This window comes from Kryptolebias marmoratus, linkage group LG7 (assembly GCF_001649575.2).
Source record: "Kryptolebias marmoratus isolate JLee-2015 linkage group LG7, ASM164957v2, whole genome shotgun sequence".
Taxonomy (NCBI): Eukaryota; Metazoa; Chordata; class Actinopteri; order Cyprinodontiformes; family Rivulidae; genus Kryptolebias; species Kryptolebias marmoratus.
The window spans coordinates 6,730,077-6,748,571 of NC_051436.1; the positions used below are offsets into that span (position 1 = coordinate 6,730,077).

General features: G+C 39.5%; 3 protein-coding genes across 3 annotated transcripts in view; 2 read left to right on the forward strand and 1 right to left on the reverse strand.

The window, feature by feature from the left end:
- The first annotated feature begins 6,197 nt into the window (after positions 1–6,197).
- rpl34 (ribosomal protein L34) lies at positions 6,198–10,954 on the forward strand. Its single transcript, XM_017414314.3, has 5 exons — positions 6,198–6,277; positions 6,674–6,745; positions 6,850–6,949; positions 9,840–9,943; positions 10,825–10,954. The coding sequence occupies exons 2-5, from the start codon at positions 6,681–6,683 to the stop codon at positions 10,907–10,909; spliced, it is 354 nt and encodes a 117-aa protein (XP_017269803.1). The 5' UTR covers positions 6,198–6,277; positions 6,674–6,680; the 3' UTR covers positions 10,910–10,954.
- A 1,198-nt stretch (positions 10,955–12,152) lies between these two features.
- ostc (oligosaccharyltransferase complex subunit) lies at positions 12,153–15,349 on the forward strand. Its single transcript, XM_017414325.3, has 4 exons — positions 12,153–12,363; positions 13,827–13,920; positions 14,002–14,199; positions 14,809–15,349. Exons 1-4 carry the CDS (start codon positions 12,225–12,227, stop codon positions 14,825–14,827), a joined length of 450 nt encoding a protein of 149 aa, XP_017269814.1. The 5' UTR covers positions 12,153–12,224; the 3' UTR covers positions 14,828–15,349.
- Positions 15,350–16,382: 1,033 nt separating this feature from the next.
- Positions 16,383–18,495, reverse strand: part of etnppl (ethanolamine-phosphate phospho-lyase) — a 14,319-nt gene continuing 12,206 nt past the window's right edge. The window contains exons 11-13 of the mRNA XM_017414318.3: positions 17,957–18,087; positions 17,801–17,871; positions 16,383–17,708 (exon numbers count right to left, since the gene is read on the reverse strand). Coding sequence (XP_017269807.1) covers positions 17,616–17,708; positions 17,801–17,871; positions 17,957–18,087 — 295 coding nt within the window. The 3' untranslated portion in view covers positions 16,383–17,615. The remainder of the gene's footprint in view (positions 17,709–17,800; positions 17,872–17,956; positions 18,088–18,495) is intronic.

Consider the following 18,495-nt stretch of genomic DNA (forward strand, 5'->3'; position numbering starts at 1 on the left):
AAAGGCCAGTGGCTCCATCTCATTCTGGATCTATCTATCTATCTATCTATCTATCTATCTATCTATCTATCTATCTATCTATCTATCTATCTATCTATCTATCTATCTATCTATCTATCTATCTATCTATCTATCTATCTATCTATCTATCTATCTATCTATCTATCTATCTATCTATCTATCTATCTATCCATCTATCCATCCATCCTGTTTAGCTGTACGGGTCTGTCTGAGCAGGACTCATCAGAATCTGGTGACCCAGCTCTTCAGATTAGATCAGTCAATATATTTGCCTATCAAACCGGATCCCGTCCAGGCTGTCAGCTCTTTTTCAACAATGGCTGCACTCCTCTCGGCCACATCACCAGCTTCTCCTGATCTGGCTGCATTTCCAGCAGAAAACTGATGACTGGTCGCCGGTCACAGGGTGGGGGGTGTCCGGGAGGGGTTGTTTTGATTCGTCTGAAATCTGTGCGGTGGCAAAAAAGCAGCAGAAATTTCCATGCCGGCCCGGCCCACCCTAACTTTTGGCCCGGGAGCTAAATCCAAGCCTTTGTGTCCCGCATAGCTGTGTGGATTTGTCAGCAATGAGGCTTTTTCCAATAAAGAGACGCGTTATCAAGCGAGCACTAACTGAGGCGTTTCGGCTTTTGTGGACGAGGAGGACAGCGAAACCGGAGCGCTGCAGGCTTTTTCTAAGAAACCTGCTCAGGCTTAGATGATTAAAGATTCATATTCGCTTCCCAGCACAACAACAAGTTGGTAGAAAAAAGAAATGGGCTGACTGCGTTCTCCTTGCAGGGAAACAGCTGAGTAAATAATGTATTTCACAAGACTAACCTGGAGTCTAAAGCATGCATACTAAAAAAAATGGGGACGATTCGGTCGATAATTCACAAGCAGGTTTGATCAGCAGCTGCTGGGGTGAGCTAGATGAAAACATGTTTGTGAAGCCAGTTTTTAGGGAGGTAGGGAGGTCTCGGCTTCAAACATGGAAGCTCAGTTATCTCGGATTTTTGTTCCCGAGGGATGAGCTGGTCCATCTACGATCCAACCATCGACATATGTAAGGAAACGCTGGACACCGTACAGGAATCTGGAAGCTGAAGCAGGAGTGGGTACAGCATCCCCTAACAGGTTTATTTAAGCTACCACGTAAATAAACGAGACACTGGCCTTAAAAAAATCAAAATTAAAAAATGCACCTCAAGATGATGTTTTCCAGGTGTTGATTCTTGTTATTTCGTGTCGGTCTTACCTTGAAGCTGTATTCCAAATATTCATTTTTCTGAAATCTTTAGCTATAATTAGTTATTTCTTTCTAAAAACAAAAACCAAAACAGGACAGACAGCATTTGCCGTGTGTGTTAATGACCTAATTAATATACTGTGTTTCCCCACCCGCGACCACCTAATCACTGCTACAACAAACCGTCTGTTTGTGTAAAGTTTGAAAATAAAAATAAAAAACTGCTGCAGGTTTTCTTTGTAATCTGTGTTTGAGAGGTCTGATGTGTAGCATTGCTATAGGGTGGATGCTGCCTTACAAGGTTAATCCTTCTGCCAGCAGATGGGCCGACCTGCAGGGATGGGTTTTCACTGAGCGAGGATGACGAGGGTAAGGAAAAGTTTCGTTTTTTTTTTTTTTAAAAAGAAAAATCCTCCCTCGTTTGCCTGGTTGGGACGGGACAAATGGAGAAATTAGTAGGATTGGGCGAAAAAAACCCAAACAAGTGAAATAAAAGCCCCTTTAAAAAACAATTAAAAGTCTCATGAGACGATGACTTTGGGAACGTGAAAGCAGAGCCGTAATCCTATTTTAATCGCAGTGGATTTAATAAACAGGAGCAGCAGGTTTAAATCTCAGCAGATTATTCAGAAGTTGCCAAAGCGAAGCGGAGAGGCGGAGGCTCGTCTAATCATGTCACTTTAAGCAATATGTTTGTTTTTTGTTTTTTTTTAAGATATCTCAGAGAAGCTGTGAATTATGGCCTCCCTTAAAATGTTGAATAAAGTCCTTCCAAAATATGTGACCATCCTGGATTCATGGATATTTCCTTGGATTAATAACTGGAGTCAGAAGTGAGATCCAACCTTTAGGAGTAATTACTTCTGTTGAAAAGGAAGTCTGCCTGCAGATGTTGCTGATTTGTCAGCGTCTTGGTCGCTCTTGGATCTTCTCTGCGTATAAAAAGCCTCACGAGTCCCTCGGAGAACGGGTTCATCCCGGATCCGATCGCATCCAGACTCGAACGAATCGGTTACGGCAGTGCAAGTTTCAACTTTTAGAGCTCAGCGGACATGAGAGACAGCGGTGGACGAAGTACTCAACTATAGTACTTGAGTAAAAGTATTGATACTCATGATCAAATCTTACTCAACAACAAGTAAAAGTTGCTCGGTCAAAAATGTACTCACGTTAAAGTACTGAAGTACTCACTTTTGAAAATACTTAAGTATTCAAAAATACAAATTAAATGTTCTAATATCAGTATGTTGCTGTATAATTTTGCAGAACCTTGTAACTTTCAGAAATTTTTTTTATCTAAAAACACACCAAACCAGAGAGTCTTGATTCTCCTCACACTTTCACTATGGAGCCGAGGTTTAAGGTTGAATCTGTTACCACGAAGTAACGACCAGCTGCCTAGAAATGTAGTGGAGTCAAAAGTACAATATTTGATTTTGAAATGTAGTGGAGTCGAAAGTTATAAGTTCGCCCCCCAAAAAATTACTCAAGTAAAGTAAAGATTCTCAAAAAATGTACTTAAGTACAGTAATCAAGTAAATGTACTCCGTTACTGTCCACCACTGTTGAGAGACAATAATAATGAAAAAGGGCAACCAAAACAGAACAATAAAATATTAAAACAGAACCAGAATAACAACAAACCTTCTGACTTGTTGCTCATTAAAGACTGATCTGTAATGTGTTCCTAGTGTGAAGTTCACCGTCTGTTGGCCGAAAACAGCAAATAAATATTATTGGATGTAGAGCCACTTTGTTTAGGAGCCATTTTCAGCTCTTCTGTATTTGTTATATCCCAGACCTGAGCTGGTTTACTGAGAACTGAACACTTTTTATGGAATAAATTAAAACAATAAATGATATCGTTGGACAAACGTTCATGATCTGTTCGTGTTGACGATGACTCTCAGCTACTACCACATCAAATCTCAGCTCAGTGTCTGACCGCAGCCATTGTTAAGGTTCATTAGCTGTGGCGGCCATCTTAAACGGGGTTGACTCCAAACGTTAATCAGCTGTAGATCCAATGATTACTTGTTTTTGGACTTGAATTAAAATCTGCCCAGTGGTTTGTGAGATATTTTGCAGGAAGTCAAACAGGGTTTGCCAAAGATCAGAGCGTGGCGCTCAAAGTATGTGTTGGGGATGACTCTCAGCTACTACCACACCAAATTACAGCTCAGTATTTGTAAATTTGACAGAGTTGTGGTCATTTTAGCATCCGCTAAGGTTGATTAGCTTTGGCGGCTATTTTGAATTTGTTTGATTTTTTCTAAACCCTTAAGTTTTAGTCTGATCCGTGTTTATTTGTCTTCATTTTTGGCTGAAAGTAGAGATAAAACCCATCACCTCGATTTAAACAACAAAAACAACTCATCTTACCTCGGTACGGCTACATGTGGCAGATGGGTTTTTTTTTTTTTTTGTGTTTTATTTGTGTTGTTTACTAAATGCTTTGTCACTTCTGTTTGTGATAAGTGTTATTTAATTAAATGGTAAATGGCTTGCACTTGTATAACTCTTTATCTAGTCCAAGGACCCCAAAGCGCTTCATGCTGCAATCGATTAATTATTTGTTTTTTTCCACTTGTAAGAAATAAAGTGACCCTTTGGTGATTAATAGGTTTTGACTGCGGAGTGAAGAATAAATGATCTAAATTCATTCAGCATTCAAGGCACTGAATACAAGCCCATATATTAATTATGAAGGAAACCAACTTCAGCTTGAAGGAATAAAATCTTTACAATTAAAACTAAAAAAAGCACCAAATGTCTTGTTCTGATTTGTAGTTACAGCCTGGTGCAATCTGCCACCTGCTGGATGTTTGGATGAAGACGAGCTCCTCTTCCCGTCTGACGTCACAAACGGGATTTATCTGTTCTGGTCAAGGGGTCTGCAACCTGCGGCTCTGGGGCAACAGGTGGCCCTCTGGGGCTTCGACCAAAACTAACATAAAAAAAAATGGGATGTTATCTAAAATGAAAACGGTGAGAGCAAAACAACAGAAATGCATGGAAAGTCATTCTGACCACACAAAGAAGAGGTGACAGCTTGCCTTTGATCAAAATTAATATTAATGATAAAATTTAAAATAAACGCAGATCTCTGCCTTTATAATAGGAAAAATAATCACAACCACGATTAAAATTCCAACAAACAGGCCTGATTTTTATCTTCACCTTATATCTTTTATTATTGGCAGAGTTTTTTGTAAATATATATTATATTATAGAAAAGAACCACACTGTCACAAAGTGTTTGAATTTTATTAAAGGGAGTATACACAAGAAAATGGTTATTTTTTTAAAAAAGGATTAGAATTTGGTCTTTTTCTTTGTTCTAACATTTAAAAATCCAAATAAATGTCAAAGGTTTATCACAGATCTTAAATTTCTTTAATTTGTGTTACCATTGTTTCAAGTTTTAAGCACATTTTGTGGCTTCGGGCAAATTTTATTTCGTGGAAAAATCCGAAGGAATGGTTCTTTTGACTGTAAAGGTTGCCATCTTCCACTTACAGTATTTGAGGTTTTAACCTCTGCTGCTTCAGTTTTCTGGCTGACTGAGCCGCCTTTAGTCTGTTTTGTATTAGTTAGATAATCTTTTTTAATGTAAATAAAATGAACGTGTTTGTTTTCACCTTAAAATGCCTCGAGATGACTTACATTGAGACAATATTCTATATAAAGTGTCATAAATATAGTGGAGTTATTCGTCCGTCAGAGGATTATGTAGTTAAATACAGTAATAAAAAAAAGATGGTTGTTTGAAAAGGAAATGGAGCAACAAACTGAGGTTTATTTCTGCTGTATCTGCTTATAAAATTCTAACAAGGCATGACTTACTTTAAAGGAATTTAAGAAAGACATAAATAACAACGACAGGGTTTTATTCGTTTACTTGCGGCAGAGAGACAAGTCGGTACAGCAGCACGGAGTTGACGGTCGGCTCCTTCGTCAATCATCGTTTCCCAAACTTTGTTTCACTCCTCTGAGCCCAATTAGAAAACTGTTGGATGCAGTCAGGAGCAGCTCAGCTCCTCTTCGTGAGTGCGAACCTTTTAAAATCCGGAAAACGCCGCAGTTTCACTGCGTCACAGGTCGACGCTGACGGGCAACAAGAGCTAACACAACATTTCAGGCAACTTACTCCACAGTAAGTGGAAAAATGCAACTAAACAGTGGTGATTTATCAATTATCTGTGAATTTTAATTCTAATAAAACACTTTATTAAATATTTACACATTTTCTTTGGTCAAGTATCTTCCAGACATTTATTATTATAACGTTTTGCTTCTGATGCTATTAAAGCAAACTTTACACTTACTAGTATTTGATAATAACTTAGTTTCTATATTATTTACCTCCGTCCATCTGTCTGTGGACAAGATTATTCAAACGTTTTTGAATGGATTTGCATGACATTTTCATGAAACGTCAAACGCGGAACAAGGGGTTAAAGTTTGGTGGTGATTGGGTGAAAGGTCAAGGTGATCCTGTGTAACACAGGAATGTTAAACTGCACAGCTGGACACCTCATGGGTCAAGGATGATGCCTATTGATTTCAAGGTCATGGGGTCAAAGGTCAAGGTGACAGGTGACTCATTTGTTAAAATCCTGTCTTTGTTCCAGCAGGTGACCCTTTTTGTTGCCTCTGCCAAGGAGGTTCTGACTTTGGTCGTGTTTTTCTTTGTCTGTTTGTTAGCAAAGATCGTCTTCGAGCTTCTCACCCGATCTCTAAGGGAGATCAGGTAAAAACTAATAATGAACAGATTTGGATGAAACATTTAAATATTGTTTGGGTTGTAACAAAAAAACCAACATGGCCTTGGCGGAGGTTTGGGCTCTCTGAGTGCGTCTAATTTCAAATTATTATTATTTTTCTAAATTCTATTATCGATATTAATAAACAAGTCCAGAGCCTGTGTAGTACACGCAGCTGACCAGCAGGGGGCAGAGGCGCGCGCTGCCCTTTAACATTTCACTTCCGCCCGCTTCCTTCCTCTTCCGGTTACGGCGACAGCAGGTATGGCGGCTCCTGCTTAGCTCTGCGTGATAACTTGATTTATAATCGGCTGTAATCCTCCGTCTTATGAAGCAAAAAGGGGTCGATTTTAAGATGATATCCTCCCTTTAAGGAATAATCGTCTGATTTCATACATTAGTGCGTTTAGAGAAGTGGTTCTTAAGCAGTTCTGTTTAGAGCAGGGATGAGGCCGCTCATTGACGGGTTCATGAAGATAAGCGATTCGAAGAAGGGGGATGCAGTGAACAGTTCTTTAAAATGTTACAGTGGCGCAGTAAAATGAGTGAATATTGTTTGATAAAACCCCAAAATAAGCGTCGCGAGCCCGTATGCTGTTAGCATGCTAGCACGTTAGCTTCGGCTCGCTCTCAGTAAAACTCCCGACTTGTCTTCCAGCTCCAAGATGGTGCAGCGCCTGACTTACCGCCGCAGGTTGTCCTACAACACTGCCTCCAACAAGACCAGGCTGTAAGTGAGCTTCCTGCGGGGAGGGGGACAGCTCGTGTGTTTTGATTTTAAAAAATGACAGTAGTGTCTTGACGCCGGTCTTTGTGCTTGTTGCTGGTCTGCAGGTCCCGGACTCCTGGGAACCGCATCGTTTACCTGTACACCAAGAAGGTCGGCAAAGCCCCCAAGTCCGCATGTGGCATCTGCCCTGGGAGGCTGCGTGGAGTAAGTAAACGCCCTGGGGTTCCTGGATGGGGTGCATGTAGGGATCTCCAACCACTGGGTCCATGGATTATTTAGTACAGGGTACTTGGAAACAAAAAAAAAACACTTTTCTTAAATATCTGATACAGGTGTTTTCGTACACATTGGTCTGCTGAGTCTGAAAAATGACCTTCTGTTCGTGCCTCTATCTGGTGTTCAACTCAGTCTGTTTATTTTTCAAACATACAAGCTAACTTTAGCAAAGATTGGTAAAAATAACCTGTCTGGAGAACTTCTTTTTTCCCCCCACTAGTGTTTGGGGATGTTTTCTTGTATGAAACCAGTTTGTGTTGTTAAAAACATTGGGGATCGCTGGGTGTCATAGCTGTAAAATTATAACGTAATATCTAAACAAACATTGATATAGAGTTCTTCGACTTGACGTCAAACAACGTGACGGCCATATTGAAGGTGTGGGAGACGCAAAGAAGCGTTCGAGGCGCCTGTTGAACTCTCATCCTGGCATTTTACGATGGCAAACTGCTGCTGAGGTTTGCTCAGATTGATCAGATTGTGAAAATTAATGTTTATAAATCACCAAAGTTGAGTCGTTGGAAAAACCGAGAAGTCTGTGGCCAGCCAGGCTACGTCAAAACGTATTACCCAAACATTGGAATAAATGGGAAGAATATATTATACAATATATGCCGGAAATAATTAGGAATGCTCATGAGAAACGAACAAGACAAACATTAGGAAAGGACGCCAATCCTTGAATCTTGGTAATAAAGTACAATCTATTGTAATGTTCATTTATAGTTCCACGTAATGCTACACTTGTTATAGTTTCTCACTCTGGCTTTATTTGTTTTTATACGTCTGCTTTTACAAACAAAAACCGGAAAGAGACAGAAGAGAAGAGTTTAATGTGCAAAGCTGTACAGCCTGTGTATTATAAACGATTTAATTTTTTTTATCCTATTTTATATTCTTCTGTTTTCACAGTCTTCCTAAATCACATCTACAACTCAGCACTGATGTAATTTGCCATGAGAAATGTAAATGTCACTATCTGGAAATAAAAATTAAAATAAAATAAAAAAACATCACCCTCACACAGATGAACACCAAGGCTATGCTCACACTGCAGGGCTTAACTGGGCTGGTTTGCTGAGATCTGATATTGTTATTTTTATTTATTTATTTTTAAGTGTTGGTTTAAATCATAATTTTAACGCGAGTGCCATCAGACTCTAGTGTGAACAGTCTACAGCCCGGAAGCGACCCGCAGATGAGACGCGGCGGCGCACGCTGATTTTACGGAAGTAAACGTGGACGCTGAACATGGCGGCGTGTTGATTCTGAAGTTGTTGGGAAGTCAGAGCCGACAAAGTTTTTGTCCACTGTTTACATTTGATCTCGCCGCTTTCTGGCGCAAAATAGCACTTCATACCTAAAGTAGAAACAGACTCAAACATGGATGCTGTCGCAGTAGAAGAAATACGATCAGATACAAGCGTTGGGATTGATGATGTCAATATTTGGATCGATCCACACAACCCGACTTGAGTGACATGAAAGTCAGATGAGATGCGTCAGACGTGTTCGATTTAGTTCCACATATGAACGTAACCTGGGTGTGATTTGGAAGAATCAGATGTTTCACATTCAGACCGTCGTAAATAAATCAAGTATCTGCACAAAATGGGAGCTGCAGTGATTAACATTAGTCCAAAATAGGTTTGAGATCTGCTCAGCCTGAAAAATGTCCAACATGTGAACTCCTACTCTTGTTGTGGCGGCGAGGAGCGTAAACGTGTCGCCTTATTGTCACAGGATGACAGTAGAACACGATCTGTCTGGGGAGCTGGAGTTTGACCAAAGCCTAAATTTCTGACATTTTTTCGTGTTAATGAAGATGCCCTAGTGTTGAGGTTTTTTGGAATGTTTCTTAAAGCCCTGAAAACAGCACTGCATTTTCTCACACATCTCCACGTTGTGTTGAAGCTTTTAGATTAAGACTTTATTAATGCGTGACATTCTGTGGCAGGAAAACAGAAGTTAATGAGACTCCTGCATATAATGTGTGCAGCGCAGTTGCAGTTAAAAAAAATGCTAGACTTTGACTAGACTCTTTAGACTTTGTGTAATGCCAAACTGAGAAAACAGAATTTCGTGTGATTATCCGATATTTGGGGATTGTCCAGTTAAACGTGATTTTGTATTAAAGTCAGACGGTGCTCAGGGTTTTTCTTTGACTAGTAAAGCCAAACCAGAGACGCTGACCAACCAGTCTGTTAATTAAATTCTACTCGTTTGGTTTTGTGCTTGTTCAGTTTTACAGGTGAGCCTTGAAGCAGATCTTTCAGATTTATAAGTTTTTCCCACCAGGTTTGTGTAAGAATGCAAACAGTTTCGTGGAAAAAAAGGAACTCCCTTTAATCGGGCTTAAAACAACCTTTTGTCCTGATTTAATGTCGATATTAAACAAGAACTATTGTTCAATTAGGGGTACAACTAAATTCAACGAGTGGAAAATTCAAGTGTTGGCTGGATGTAACTTAAAGCTGAGTCAATCTAAAGACATGTCTCATTTCCTTTAAGTCCACTAATATTTATCACCTTAAAGCAGGTCACCATCTTCTGTTTCTTGCATCCATGTTGGTTTCAGTGCAAAATGTAAAGGTTTCTTTAGATCAGAATGCTAAGAATGCACACCGGTTGGAGATGTCAAATCAGAACTGTGTTTTTTAAAAAAGTGGCTAAAGTTCATGTGTTCTGATCAGAAACAGGAAATACTGGTGGTGTGGTGAACAAAGGATGTAGCTCATCGTTTGTTGAGTTCCCCCCGGGTGGCTGGTAACTTTCTGCCCATTCGGTTTGTATAATTTGTCGTCTGCTCATCTTGCAGATTCGTGCCGTCAGACCTCAGGTTCTGATGAGGCTCTCCAAGACCAAGAAGCACGTCAGCCGGGCCTACGGTGGATCCATGTGTGCAAAGTGTGTGCGTGATCGGTAAGAGACGACTGCTTTCATTCCTGGGTCTGTTGAAGAGAACGACGTCCGATCCGATCTGTAGTGTTTACAGTTTAGGGGAACCAGTTGACAGATTTGAAATATAATTAGGATTTTATCATTCTTACAGATTTGAGCTCTCTCTTCTCCTTTTTTGCATTTTTCTCTACATTATTTCTTTGTCATTTTAAGTGAAAAATATAGTTCATGCCCTGTGAACGAGGTTTTCTAAAAAGGTTATGAGTAGTTGCTATCCTACCTGTTGTAGATGACTTTTTAAGCAGAAGAAAAAGTTGAATTCTTGCTGGACTGATGAGCTAACGGCTAGTTTGAGCGAGGACAAGACAATCTCAAACTGTCTAATGCAGTTTTATAAACCTTCACACTGCAGTCAGTTAAAACTAGGAGTTTATTTTGGCAGGAAGTTTTATTATTCCTGCCAGAAGACCCCCAGGCCGCACAGGAAGTGCTACAGCAAGCTGCTGGTGGTGCTTCAATACAAGCAGAACTTATAGTAAATAAAATCGGTGTTGATGATCGGTTTATATGTTGGTGTTTGTATGAAGCGCCGCGTTTTAGGACAGCAGTGATCTGCTTTGTTCTTGGCCCCGCACTGACTAGCCTTTAGCTCGTCAGTCTGGTCAGAATCTTTTAGCTTTTATTTATCGAGTTTTTGCAAAAAAAAAAAAATTGAAGAAAGTGTGAAATAGTTCATCAGTCTTGTAAGAATTAAATCAAATTTCCAAATTGACGTTGTTCAAAGAGAGCTATCTGTAACAGGTTGATCCGATCAAACGATCCGAACTGTCCCTTTTAAATGGGAGAAAAAACTCCTTGTTTTAAAGACTTTTTAAAAGTTTTGTTTTTTTGCTTTTTCTCAGGATCAAGCGTGCTTTCCTGATCGAGGAGCAGAAGATCGTCGTCAAGGTGCTAAAGGCACAAGCACAGAGCCAGAAAACGAAGTAGAACGTGTATTTGTATTGCCACAATAAAAAAATAACAAACATTTCAGTTTTGTGTTGGAATTTCTTGATGCGTTTCTTTAAAAAAAATTACCAGATTTTGGCTTTTGGTGCCTTTTTATGTTGCTCTGACTTTGTCCTGCAGTGTCATAATTTATTTACATTTTACTTGTTTTACCACCAAAAAAAAGGTAAAAGTTTGCTTTTTGTTACTTTAAAGAGTAAGTGGCCATCTGTATTTGATATTGACTCAATTATTTTTAACTATCAAATTTCACATTCAGTACAGCTGTTTTTTATGTTACTCTTAAATAAGTTGTCAAAACTTTGTATTTTATCATGGTTGAATAAAACCATAATTAATATTTAGGTCATCACAAATAATTTGATTATAGGTAAAGTGTTTAACAAGTTTTAACAGAGGCCTATTTAAGGCTAAAGTGATCCTTAAAGATGTCAGGTTCCTGTTTTCATGAAAATGAATATTAGTAGACAGGCAGGGGTTTGGTTTAAGTCATTTAAAGGCTGTAAATTGGCACAAGCAAAATAAACGTGACAAATGTCACAATAAAATGTCTAACACTGCCAATTTTAAAACAAGCAGGAAAACTTGAAAGATCTAGAAACTAGTGTGTATTTGTTCATACACAGTCCTAGCAACTATTCAGAAGTGTTAAATTTAGGTTTTATAATTGTCCAGATTTGTATAAGCCTGAAAAATAAAGAAAATGGAAAAAACCACCAAAGTTCTTCCCATTGTGAGACATTTTTTAAAGATAAAAATCATAGTTGCACATCAAAAACAGCTTTTTATATTGATTATAGTGGACATAGTCGCAACAAGTATTTAGATTTTTGAATTACTGGCTAAAAGCAGCTTTACAAGCATGGGTCAGCTATAAGTATATAATAATAAAAAATAAAATACAAAAAATGTTTGTGTCAATGTCAAAAATGAGTCAAAAGTCGACTGAAAAATTAGACAAAAATTTTGGTTAGACAGCAATGGAAAAGTGGAATTGTGAAATTCTTACTTCCGGAGTACTGTCTCTTTAAGATTACGTCACGTAAGGGCAACGTAGCGTAAACGTAACATATAATATTTGTCATTATTTATTATTATTCATTTTTTCAAATGAAAGTTACAGCATTGTAGTAGTTGTTGTTTCAGCAGGGACGTTATAAAAACGCATTTTAAAAATAAAATAAATTCAAAAATAAAGTAAACAGTTGTACTTCCGGGACACGTCAACGAAGTCGGGGCTCAGTCGGACGTCAGCCAGCGGCTGCATCGGTCTAGGAGCTGGGTTTCACTCATCATGGAAACTTTATACAGTATTCCGTTCGCTGTGCTCGAATGTCCGAATATAAAACTGAAGAAACCCTCATGGCTGCACATGCCGTCGGCCATGACGGTGTACGCGGTCGTCATTGTGTCCTACTTTCTCATCACAGGAGGTAAACGAAGCTAAGCGGCTAAGCTAGCTAGCTAGCCGCTAAATATCCTTTTTATAGCAAAGCTCATTTATCTGCAGTGGTTTTTTTCTGTCTGTTGACTTTAATTCTGTTTGTGAAGCCCACCTTTCTGTGTGTACAGTAAATATGAAGGAAGGTTAGTTTTCTTACTGAACAAACAGAACTAAGTGTAGCTTGGTTTTACCCGAAAATGATATTTTTTGGACATATTGTTGTGTTAAAGTAGCCTTATTAGTTTATTTTGTGTCGTGAACTTTATTTATAGTGAGGGCCAGATAAAGTTTCTTGAAGCACTTTTTAGAAAATGGGTCATTTCTTTAGGTTTCCATTAGTCAGTAGCCCCCCTGCTGGTCAGAAGGTTTAAAAACAAGAAATAACAGTTATCATTAAACGATAAAATATCCATAAAATGTTTAGTTTTATTTAGTGTCTTACTAAGGAGCTGCACCAACATAAGTGATGTGCAGCTAAACAAATGAATGCAGAGTGAACACATAAATGATTTGAAAGAAACCACAATTAAGTATTTTATTTTTACTGTTTACTACCGAGACAGCTTTCGCTGCCTTATAAAGTGTTCAAATACATTAATAATAAAAAAAAAAAATAAACAACCCTCTCCGAAAACAAACTTTAATACGAAATCTTGAAACACAATCCTTTGTTTTGGGGGAGTTTTTGTCATCTTTAAGGTCATCACAGTAACGTTTTCCTTGGAAAACATTTTATTTTGGCGGGGGCGTGGTGGACAATAAAATAGAGATTGCAAAACTGAATAATACACAGTGGTTAAAGGTGCAAGAGGGTCGTTCTTATTATATAAGGTAAAATGTCGCCTCGAGGTTGACCAATACAAGGCTTTTTTGGCTGATGAAGAGCAGCGATTTTAAAGATATTTAGTAAATTACCATGGTCAAAATTGCTTAACTTAAATAAACATATTTACCAACCCTTAAGAAAACTCATATACCTAAAAAAAATTATTTGCAAAAGAGCATTCTTGCTCCAAAAAGTAAATTATGAGCTTCATTTTCCTACTTGATAATTTGATTTCTAGTATCTACAGATTATTCGCTCTGTCTGTAATTTTGCCACAAATGTGAAATTTCTCTTTAGTTATTGCTGAATCTGATCCACCAACAGACAGCAGAACGGCTGCATTTCTATTTACTCAGAGCACCAGACCTCCACATACAAGATAAATACGATCTGCGTGTCATTTATGAGTTTGAAAAAGAAAACCCTTCAAAGCAAATCCGGAGACGAGGACGAGGATGATGTTGGAGCTTCATCTGTAACGACTCTTCCTGCTTGGCACATGCGTTTTTTATTTTCAGTTTAAATGGACTCTAAGATGTCGGTTTCTGTGCATCTTCACACAGAAAGGGAGGCTCATACACGGTTGATCCTGTTTTCTGACCGCATTTTATCTCCCAAATCTCCAGGAATCATCTACGACGTTATTGTCGAACCACCGAGTGTGGGTTCGATGACCGATGAGCACGGACACCAGCGGCCCGTCGCCTTCCTGGCGTACAGGTGTGATCGCACGTCGTATTGTTGTTTCAGTTTAATCGAGCGTTTAAGTCGCAGCTAACTTGCTCACGTTTGTCTTCCCAGAGTCAACGGGCAGTACATCATGGAAGGGCTGGCCTCCAGCTTCCTCTTCACGATGGGTGGCTTGGGTTTCATCATCCTGGACCGGTCCAACGCGCCCAACATCCCGAAACTCAACCGCTTCCTGCTGCTCTTCATCGGCTTCGTCAGCGTTCTCCTCAGCTTCTTCATGGCCAGAGTGTTCATGCGCATGAAGCTGCCGTGAGTCCAAATCAGATCACCCGCCGTCTGTCTCTGCGTGTCCGTTAATTAGCAGAATATCTCATGAACCACCCGACAGACTTTAATGAGACGTCCAGGAAATAACTATTTCATGTACAGCTAGAACTTATTGAATTTTAAAAAATGTCTGCCACTGCTAATCTACTTTAGCCGTCACAAAAATGGCTATAGCTTAGTGAGTTTTACAGATATTGAGCTAAAATTTGGTGTGGTAGTAGCTGAGAGTCATTCACAACACATGCTCTGAGCGTTACATGTTACGCAGAAACTGGTGGCCTCTCCACTGTTAGCAAAAAATCTCATGAACCACTGGACGGCGTTTAATGAAGAGGATTTTTGGAGTTCAACACGGGGTCCTAACTCACACAGGCGGGTTAAGATGGCTGCCAAAGCCAATCGACAATAGCCAAAACTAAATGGCGAGATCTCCCGTGAGATTGCACATAATGTCATTGAGGTTTGACCCAAAACGGGTCTAACTCCGCCCCTTTTCCTTATATCTGAGTTTAAGCCTCAGGCGTTAAATACGGCGGCGATATTATAGTTTATATCTTTAGGCTGTGCTAATTTGTCTCTTTGTCCTTTCAGAGGATACCTGATGGGCTAAAGCGCCGAACGACACAAGACGACAAACAGAATCAAACGGACATTAAACGTAAATTATGATGGCCTCCTGCAGGAAGTGACATTTAGGTCGTGGATAAATCTGAAATCACCGAGGATTGAAATCTGACCCGATCAGGAAATCAGACCGAACTGCTCTGACCGTCACATCAGCCTTTTTTTTTTATTTTGTTACTTCCTCTCTCCCCCATTAGATCCTTTTTTGGGTTCATTTTGCTGAAATAAATCCCTTTTTTTTCCTGCCATGAGTCTGAGATAATGTTTCATCAGTTCAGTTTTAATTTCTTTTGCTACAATTTGTTTAAAATACACGATGAAATGTTTATGATGGGGGAAAAGCTAAGAAGCCCCTGAGCAGATTGATCATAAGAAAAAGATTTAAAGCTGTGCGATTTATTTTGATAAGTGTCTGTTTTTGTGTGGAAACAACTAAAAAAAGCCTCGAACCTGTAACTGTTTCATTTTTGTACAAGGTTGTCTAATAAATCTTCCTTTACAGAAATCTTTTTGTTTTTAGTTGTTAAATAAAATTAGTTTTTTTTTATCTTTGATAATGCTTTCAGTGTAAACCCTTTAGTTTTGCTTCAGTTAAATGTCTTTTTTTTTTTTTTTAATTAAACCTGATGTTGTGTTTAGCTGCAATGTCACATTCTGTTCACTAGATGGCGGTATAAGTCATTTTCTCCTCTGGTCTCGTCACATAAAACAGATTGTTTTCTCCAGTTGTCATATTTTCACATTTCCTAGTTCTAAACCTTTCTTCATACATGCAGATATATACACAATCAGACAAACTCTTTATAAAGCACCTTTCATACAAACTGCACCAGATGAAAACAGAACAAACAAGCAGAGAAATAAAAAAAACAACATAGATGATCATTTAAAACAATTGTATGTTGTAAAAAAATTATTCCATGACGCTGAACGTGGAGACTGAGGAAACATCAGAGGTGGGTATAAAAAATCATAAAAACATGAATTCTCAGAGAGGCTTCCATAGTTTTACACACACACACACCCATTTATACGCACACACATTCACAGGTTTACACACATACACACACATGCCTTTAAAAAACTAGACACATTACACACATACTTAGACACACGCACACACATTCACAAGTTTACACACATACCTTTAAAGAACTAGACACACACACATACACACACAGGTTTGCGGACACACACACACATATAGTTTCACACACATAGACAAACACATCTCCATGGCAGCTGTGGCTCAGTGGTTAGAGCAGCCGTCCTCCACTGCAGCAGCTGCAGGTCCGATTCCTCCACCCTGCTACGTGTTGAAGTGTCCCCTGGGTGAGACACTGTCTCTGTCTCTGCTGTGTCCCTTCGGTCCACACATCTGATCTGAAGCACTGATTAGACTCCGAACATTTTATTTAGCTCAGCTTTTGAGGGATTCTAGCAGAGTGCTGTGTTCAGATGATTGAGGACAGATTGGCTTTCAGTGACCTGGTTGTCTTAAATACAAGTTCAGTCCGTTTATCATCATGAAGAGTTTCAAAAACAAGTCAGAGTATTTATTTTTAATCACAAATAAAGGTTCAGAGGTATGTCACACAGAATATTAGGGTTCAGCTTATTCATTTAGCACCATTTCACAATAAAAGTCGTCCCAGAAACTCAAACAGGTTCAGTTCAAACCCATTTACTTTATTACTTTTTCCCTCCAAAGTTATTTTACGTTCTCTAAACGGACTCAGTTCCTTCACAAAAGAAGCAAGTCAGCACTTTAAAGCAAACCTTGTTAAAATATTTTCACATCTTGTTGCTGTCGGGCAAAAAACCCATAAAAACTTTTCAAACAATGGAAAAAAAAAACTAGAGAACATCTTTATATTAACTCCCTGAGGTCACAAGTCAGAGGAGACCAATAGAGTCGATTTACGCTAAAAACATAAACATGATATTAAGGATATGCATAACATTGTTTATAAAGTGAAGAAATTAAATTACAAAAAACTACTGAAACTTGGCAAAAACGTAATAAAGGGATGGTCCGGATCTTTTGAAATGGGGTTCTGTGGAAAGGTTGCTTTTGTAGACGAGTCGGTTTGAACGCCCTCAGTTTGCAGAATTAGTTTCAATCTGACCTGACTGACGAGCTAAAGGCTAGTCTGAGCGGACGATCGTCTTAAATATTGGCTCGAATATCGAAGATCTGGTGGTTCTGCTTTTTATAAACCAGCCGGAAGTCGAGGAAAAGTGCGATGTGAACGCCGAGCGCGGAAACATGTCGCAGAAAGAGTTTTTAACCGGATCGGGAAAGCTAAGAGATGCTAACATCAGCTGAACAGAAGCTAAAAGCTAAAATGAGCCAAACTGTAGCTAGTAGCTGAAAGGGACGTAAAAATTGGAAAATGGAGCCAGTAGATTTTGGAGAACAATGTTTTTTAAAGGACGGAAAAGAAATTAATGCAATTCTGTAGGGAAGATATTTGTAAATAAAGTTGAATAATTCAAAAAGTATAAATGTTACAAATATGAAAAGTCATGCCGCTTTATTCCGCATCGAGACAAACTTTTGCTTTATCAAAAAAAAACCCCAAAGTATTAGGAGGTAATTAAAATGCTGAGTGCAGATTCAGGATTTCTTCCTGGAGTTTCCGTTTCAAAGAGCTACCTGCAGCAGGTAAGACACTGACTGTTCGTAACCCCATCACAGAACCCCAGCTCCGCAGAGCCGAACCGTCCCTTTAAGGCGACAGGCGACGTCCGGGGAAGGCTCGTGAAGTCGTTCAGGTTCGGACGCGCTTCTTCGGTTTGGTTTGTTGCCGACGGCCTTCATCGTCGTGCGTCAACTCCACGTGTCCGTTTTCGTCCCTCGACGCCTTCGGGTCGCCAAGAAACGGAGCAAAAAGTTCAGTAAAAAGCGGAGTCAAGTAGGTGTTGAGGAACCTCTAAAAGCTGCGGCCCGTCTTACCTTCCTCTTACCGCTTTCGGTCTCCGCCGTCGGGGTTTCGCTCGGCTTTAAGCCCAACGCCGTCTCCAGCTCTGCCGACACAACACAACACAAAAAGGTCAAGCTCTTCGTCTGAGCGTAAAGGGGTCGGACGCCGCGGCGGTTTACCGTCCCGACCTGTCAGAATCTGGTCGATCTTCCCCACCACCAGCTCGGCGTCCTCGGCGGTGAAGCAGAGCGGCGGCTTGAACTTCAGCACGTTGCGATGAGGACCGTCGGCGCTGAGGAGGATGTGCTGCTCCTTCAGCCTGCGGCGAAAAAGTTTCTCACTTTTTCAGTCAATGCTAAGATCAGGCGGGAATAATCTCTTTGCTCATATAAAGTGTAGCTGGCAGCCTTCTCAGTCCCTCCAGGATTTCTCGGGCATTTTTTGTGATTGTTGCAGCTAAAACGCCTGATTTCGCGGGGCATTTTCCTAAAAGTTGCAATTTTTTTTTTTTTAACTAAAATCAATAAACAACCATAACTTTTAATATAAAAACCAAAAATACTTCCTAGTTTTGTAAGATAATTACCAACAAACATTGACATTCTCAAAAGGTGCTTTATTTGAAAACTTTGATAGCTTCTAAACTGACATTCATGACCATTTCTGGATTGTCCCTCGTCTGCAGCTCTCCTCACATGTTTTGCAGACAGGAAGTGTTTGTCGATGC